The 7701-nt window shown below is 32.2% G+C and overlaps 1 protein-coding gene and 1 pseudogene across 1 annotated transcript; one reads left to right on the top strand and one right to left on the bottom strand.

The window, feature by feature from the left end:
• Positions 1-353: 353 nt before the first annotated feature.
• On the bottom strand, positions 354-4677 carry LOC107462503 (G-type lectin S-receptor-like serine/threonine-protein kinase At4g27290; annotated as a pseudogene).
• A 2060-nt stretch (positions 4678-6737) lies between these two features.
• Positions 6738-7280, top strand: LOC127741261 (photosystem II protein D1-like). The gene has a single exon (XM_052253375.1). The coding sequence runs from the start codon at positions 6738-6740 to the stop codon at positions 7278-7280; it is 543 nt and encodes a 180-aa protein (XP_052109335.1).
• The last annotated feature ends 421 nt before the right edge of the window (positions 7281-7701 follow it).

The following is a 7701-nucleotide window of genomic DNA, read 5'->3' as shown; positions in this document are numbered from 1 at the left end:
GTGTGAAGAGAGGCCATTGGAGCTTATAGATGAATCATTAACTGACTCAGTTGTTGCAACAGAATCTGAAGTGCTAAGCATAGAGCTTTTATGTGTACAAGAGAGACCAGAAAATAGGCCAGACATGTCAGCCATAGTTCTAATGCTGAATGGTGAGAAACCATTACCAAGGCCAAGGGACCTACTTTTTATCCACATCAGTTTGGCTTTTCATAAGGGAATTGTGCAGTAAATTCAGCTAATGAAATTTCTGACATTGTTATGTGCTAGATAGTTTATTTTAGAGTTTAACATACTTTAAGGCAAAAGAAAAACGTTCACTCTAAGTGTATATATCATTACAACATGTTCTTACTTATAATTATACATGTTCTTATAATTATACCTATACATATACCTATACCTCATTTGAGTGCACTTTCTTGTCTATTATAGTTTCATTTTTATTTAGATTCAGGATCCACGAAAGGGATATTTTTCTTACGCTTCCTTCTTTTACTTTGTTCCTTCCTCTGACTTCATTTTTGGATACTTTTCATATTTTTGTGTGCACTTCTTTTCAACTTCAACCCCGTTCATGGAGTATAAACCAAGGATTATGCTATGTGTACACCAAAATCAACCACTAACGTTTGCCACCAGTATAAAATACATGCTGAAATACAAATACACTATGAAAATAAATTAAACCACATATGTATTTATACACAAATACATTGGTGGCTGATTTTAGTGGCTGATTTTGGTGTACAAATAGCATTTCTCTTAAACAAATAGGCATGACTCATAACCAAAAAATATCAACATTCAACACCATTCCTGAATCATAGTTACAAGTACTCCTATTCAAGCACTTCACAGTAATTTCATTTGAAGCATTTTGCTACTGTTATGAGAAATGTCATTTATTGTTAGTTGAACTGGCCAATTATCAATATCATCCTTGAGCTTAATGTTGAGATCCTGCAGAATAAATTTTTAATCAAATTTTACCGCGGATGGACCTGAGTAGCCGTGAGTTCATTGTTGCTTAATGTAGAATGGTCACCAACCACATCTTTCTCAATAAAGAACCCTGGCTTCTTTGGCTGAGGTAGTTCCCATTCACTACTCAGCATCGTAAGCACATATGACATGCTTGGTCGATCTTCTGGATTTCGTTGCACACATAGCAAACCGACATGAATTGTTCTTATGACTTCTGTCAAATTAATTGAGTCTCTGATAGATGCATCAACTATTTCTAAGCACTTGTCTTCAGCTAGAAGTGTCCATGCCTGTATATATATCCAGATATTTAGATATTGTGATAACAACAATTAGATATTGTCTAATCAAACTAATTTGACTAGATAGATGATGCTACTTGATTAGAAATATTAATAAATATTAGGGGCAAATGAAAAATTAATTCTTACATCGGCAAGAAGATTAAAGTAGTGGTCAATATCGATGAATCCTTTATTTCGCTTCCCACTAACTATTTCTAATATTAGTACACCAAAGCTATAGACATCAGATTTTGTTGAATACAGGCCACCAACTATGTACTCTGGTGATAGATAGCCACTGCACAAATTATCAACATACAATTTCAAATCAAGAAAAAATGATCTTATTCATTCCTATCAACATGTCATATAATTGCTTACTTAGCCACTTACTAAGTTCCAACAATATGTCTTGTATTTGCTTCACTTTCATTTCCTACAAAGCTTCTTGCTGTTCCAAAGTCCGAGATTTTAGGATTCAATTCATCATCTAACAAAACATTCCCAGCCTTGAGATCTCTATGAACTATTCTATGTCTTGAATCTTGATGAAGATAAAGAAGACCTCTCGCAATCCCATTGATGATACGAAAACGCTTTGGCCAATCTAGTAGCTTTCCCTTCTCAGAGGAATCAAACCAAATATGAAGAAGTCCAAGCTTTTGTTGCTCATAAATTCATAAATCAACAATCTTTCCCCAGCTTGAATGCAGCACCCTAGTAGCCTTACTAAATTCCTGTGCTGAAGTTTGGAAACATGCATAACTTCATTTTTGAACTCTTCGAATCCTTGGCTTGAATTCTTCGAAAGCCTCTTGACAGCTATTTCCTGTCCATCTTCCAAGATACCCTGGAAGTTATAATTATTTCAGAAGAGTTATAACCATTCTAAGATATATAATTTTTGGGGAAAAGTTTTCCTGGAAGCTCAACAGATAAGTGATGATAAATTTAGAACCTGACAATCAGCTAATTGTTCAATGTATCCTTTCTCTAACTTTTCCAATGTATAAAGCATATTAATGTTTTAAGGGTGCCATTAGCATATAAGAAAGAAAAAGGATCTTCTTGGGGCTATCAGGAGATCTTTATATACATAAATAAAGATGAGACTATATATTTTAAACGGTGGCATGGAAACAATAGAGGTTTTATAGGCTCTCAAGTTATATATTCCATTCTTTTTTATATGGTTCTTCCAATACTTTACTTCGCTTCATCCCATAGGTTACTGGCTGCATGACACTCTTTTCATCAAATTTGTGTTTCTAATAATTATTTTTGTAGCATATAAAAGTAAGATTCATAGCATTATTTAGACAAGGAAAATCAATAAGTGAATCTTGTAAAAAACAAAAAGCAAAATTTATCAAGAATATTATGCATTCTAGACAGGGATGACAACGTTTTTCCATTTGATTACCTTATAAACTGGTCCAAAACCACCTGTCCCTAATAAGTTGTCAGTTGAAAAATTGTTTGTTGCAGAAGTAACCGTATTTATAGAAAATAAGGGCAATTCTAGATCTTCCTCATCATGCTGACTATCATCTGATTCTCTGTCTTCTTTTATCTTTCCTGCAAAGTAGCATGCAATGTATAAACAAGCTCAGTGTTCGATGCTCCTATAAATTTTGCTCTATATAAATTTTAAAACTAAAAAAGAGATATATGAAGTATAACTACCAATTTAACTCTTTCTGTTCTAGACTTTTTTTTATCTGCCTTGAAGGCCTTTGAAATTACTCAATAATCAAGAATCAAACAATGAGAATTAGTTAACTACCTTTCTTACGCATCTCCCATCTATAAATGATGATGGCCAAGCATAAGATCAAAATTCCAGAAGACAACACCCAGATTATGGCAGTGGTAATCTTTTGCTTCTTTTTCTTGAACTTCGGCAATCTTTTTCGCACAATTGCTTCTAAGTAATGTTCGGTTTAAAAACATAATAAGAAGAAGAAAAAAATAAAGGACAAGGTTAGAAATGACAGAAGATGAAATGTTTATGAAAGAGTAACATGTAAAAAAAGAAGAAAAGCTTCAAACTGGGTGAGATAGTTTAGTACCTACATCTTTCCCTGCCATCTTTACATAAATATCTTCAGATGCAGTCATCACTTTCATATCCATCAGCTTTCCAAACCAAAGTAAACAACCATTTGAATTTGGCCCTTTGCTGACATCCAAAGCTGCATAAGCCGTACAAGAGCAGTTTTTCAAGCACAAAATCCTACAATCCTCAAAACTCATACTTGTATTAAACCAAGTTCCTTTTGTGTCTGGTAATTTTAGCCCCGAAAACTTCACAAACCCGTCTGAATTATTGCAACTTAATGAGGTTTTCCTAACACAACCACTTGATGAGTCAATAGTATTCTGCACAAATCCATCTAAGCATCCACACATTGGAAAATGGTTTGTATCACAACTAGCATATGCTCCACATTTTCCATAATAATCACAGTCATCCACCGGTATGTGCGAAACTGTGGTCCAACCTGTATTTCCACCACTCCAACTTCTCCGCTGGCTGAATCCATCCATTGCTATCTGCAGCCTCTGATGAACTGAACTATCAACAGTCCAATATACAATATACACCTCTTCCTCATTAGAAATCATGCTAAATCTGAATACAGACTCATTTTTCAATTGAGGTGCCCCACTAAATTGAATACCATTCCATGATCCAAAACGGAATCTTTTTGTTGTGCCTTCTCTTAATACTAATTGCGGATATCCATCAATATCGAATTGATAGCTAAAGCTACCTTGAGAAGGATCATCAGAGCTTTTCCATGATGTTGTCCTCCGATTTAGTCCTGTAGCAAAGTTTCTTCCCAACTTCTGTCCAGGCAAGATTGTGTCGCCTGGATAGTCAAAACTTTGCCACAGCAAATCTTCCGTGTCGCTATTGCTGTCATCCTGCACAACAAAATTCCCAGAATTCAAAAGCTTTGCAACCGGATTTTGTGCCGATCGCGTCGTGTTGGATGACCAAATAAGACTATTATTACTATCAAGAAGGACTAAAATTCCGATGTCGTTGACCTTCAAAACCCCTGAGGAGTCAGTGAGGGGTTTTTCTCTGTTTGCAACCCATACTATTGCCTTTGTTGGATCTTTGTTATACCAAATTCCGACATAACGGTTATTGGAAGTTCCAGGGCTGAAGAATCCCAACGCAAAGGTTTCATCTGCTGAAACTAATATCTCACCATCACTTATTGATTGCAGTGTGTTGATTGTGTCTCTTGCAATAGAGACAGCCATAAGCAGAGAGAAGCAAAATAAGAGAAAGCTAAATGCTTCCATTGAATTGTGTATATGCTCTTCGTAGCAGTGCCAATAATACCTGTGAAAGCAGAAATAGTAACATTTGCGAACACTCTACTTTGAATTTCATACATACGTGATACGTCTAACTTTGGGTTGTCATATAGAATTTAATTTTAACACAAGTATCATCCAGAATTTAACTTGATGACGGTACAAATTTTTTATTCTTATTGGTCATCAAAATTAGACTTTGTATATATATATATATATATATAGTATTAAGTCTCTCACAAAAAGTCTAGAATGCACTCAATGTAGTGAGTTCAGATTACAACAAGTACCCAGCAACCAACAAGAAGAAAACTAAAATAATCTATCCATTTATATTATAGGGTAAATACTAAATTGGTCCTTTATGTTTAAGCGTAATACTGTTTTGGTTCTTAAGGTTTAAAGTGTCATATTTAAATTCAAAAAAATTTCATTTAGCTTTAATGTAGTCCTACCGTGAAGTCAAAATTAAATAATTCACGGAATATCCTACATGACAGTAGTACAAGAATAAGATCGATAATCTGAAGAACAAGTATAAGCTCCAAAGACACAAAATCAACCGATGATGCATCAATATATTTATTTATCATTTTCCTTAGTTCTATAAAAAATATTTTATTTAAATTGTAAGAAGAATAATAAATAAATATATTGATGCATCCAACGATTGATTTTGTGCCTCTGGAGTTTGTATTTGTTTTTCAAATTATCGATGTTGTTCTTATACTGCTGTCATGTAAGACATTTCGTTAATTATTTAACTTTGACCTCACGGTAAAACTACATTGAAACTAAATAAATTTTTTTAGATTCAAATAGAATACTTTAAACCTTAAGGACTAAAACAGGATTATGTCCAAGCGTAAAGAACTAATTTAGTACTGTACCCTATATTATATAAAAACTAGTAATATTGTTATATAATGAGAAGTTGACAACCTAATATTTTATTATTCTATAATTTTTCCACATTAATATTATTATTAAGATAAAATGCATACATAAATTAAAAACATACTAATATTATATGAAAGTCTCAAAACAAATAATTTCACATGTATATCATTATTCATATATCTGTATAAATCAAATTCATTGAATTTGAATTAGTTCTTCTAGTACTAAATCGAATTAAACAAATTGAATTAAGAGTGTTTCATATATCTATATAAATCGAATTCATTAAATTCGAATTAGTTATTATAGTGCTAAATCGAATCTAGTTGATTCGATTTACTGTACACTAAATATATATAAATCGAATTTAGTTGATTCGATTTACTACCAGATTATTGACATTTACTATTTTTAAGTTAAGATAAATGTCAATAAGGAACTATCCCATTTAAATTCAAATAAAATATAAAAAAATCAAAATGGATAATAATAGAAATTCAACTTTTTGTTTTACTTCAAATTCCAGAAAATCTACATTTTTATAAACTTATGAATTTAAAACGGATCAATAAACGATTTCTAAAAATTTATTAAAAATCATCATTTGACTCATTAGTATCTAAAAAATCATTACCGGGACTTTTGATGTTAAAAAAATTCATATAAAGTATAGTCCACCAAGGTGGTATAGAAGTTAAAACTCAAATTTTTTCAGAGTCAAAGGTAACAGATAGTTATACATTATAAAATAACCAATTATATTTATACAATATATAATTTAAAAAATAATTAAAATACTATATCAATTAAATTATCATTTAATTTATGAAATTAAGTATAAAACTTATCCTTTGATGACGTTATGCTTTGAAAATTCCAAATTTGAGTTAGAAGTAATGTTACCAAAACAATCCATTCTAGAAGTAATGTTACCAAAACAATCCATTCTATACTTAATTTCACAAATTAAATGATAATTTTATTGATATAATATATCTATAAATCATTACAATTGCATTTATTTTTCTCACTTATTATAATTACTAGTTCTCACTAATTGCTATAACTATACATAATATATTCTTTCTCATTCACTCATTTTCAAATCATTTTTACTGAATTTATTCTCTTATTATTATACTCAATTCTATTCATATTTAGTTATTTACTGTATAAATTAACATCCACTTTACACTTTTTTTAATCTTTTTTTTTGTGAGAACACATAGTATGTTAGGCGTAGCTGGTGTATTTGACGGCTCCCTATTCAGTGCAATGCACGGTTCGTTGGTAACTTTTAGTTTGATTAGGGAAACCACAAAAAATGAATCTGCTAATGAAGATTACAGATTCGGTCAAGAGGAAGAAACCTATAATATTGTGGCTGCTCATGGTTATTTTGGACGATTGATATTCCAATATGCTAGTTTCAACAATTCTCGTTCTTTACATTTCTTTCTAGCTGCTTGGCCTGTAATAGGTATTTGGTTTACTACGTTAGGTATGAGCACTATGGCTTTCAATTTAAATGGTTTCAATTTCAACCAATTTGTAGTTGATAGTCAAGGTCGTGTAATTAACACCTGGACTGATATTATTAACCGAGTTAATCTTGATGCACTTGCTATTGCTAATACTAATACATCAGAGAATTTTAAATTGGTTAGTTTAAATAGTCCTGGATTGTTGAACAAGAGAGTATCCCAAACTTACACCGAGGTATTGACGGTGATTCTCAAATATCGCAAAATCGAATGTGATACCATGAGATAGAATGCAATTGAGACAAAAAAAGGACAGGGGACCGGAATGGGTTACCTACTTTTAACGGTCAGTAATTTCTGCTCTCTAGTAGACCTGTCAGTAGGATTCGAACCCAGATGCAGTTCTGACCATCTGTCAAAGAAAAAAGAACGCTTGGCTCTTGTAGGATTTCCAAGAAATTCTTCGATTTCTTCGAGAAGCAGATGATACACATTGAAGAATATCCAGAGAGGCATTTAGGGAATCACTTCGATTCTATCTTTGTTCGTTCCGTTTGATTAAAAGAAGGATCTGAACAAAGAATCGATCTTTCTTTTAGTTATTGAATCTCTCTTTGATTGGTCAATGTGTGATATTCCAAATCCGCATTCCTAATTAATATGTTTGCTCGCGGAAATTGTAGCTTCTCGTGAGAATTGATGACTGTTTC

Source organism: Arachis duranensis, chromosome 8 (genome assembly GCF_000817695.3).
Source record: "Arachis duranensis cultivar V14167 chromosome 8, aradu.V14167.gnm2.J7QH, whole genome shotgun sequence".
Taxonomy (NCBI): Eukaryota; Viridiplantae; Streptophyta; class Magnoliopsida; order Fabales; family Fabaceae; genus Arachis; species Arachis duranensis.
The sequence above is the reverse complement of the archived record's forward strand: the minus strand, read 5'-3'. Positions and strand labels throughout refer to the sequence as shown.

Bases quoted from the DNA above. Each gene is read 5' to 3' on its own strand.
- LOC127741261 (XM_052253375.1), top strand. From the start codon at position 6,738: ATGTTAGGCGTAGCTGGTGTATTTGACGGCTCCCTATTCAGTGCAATG.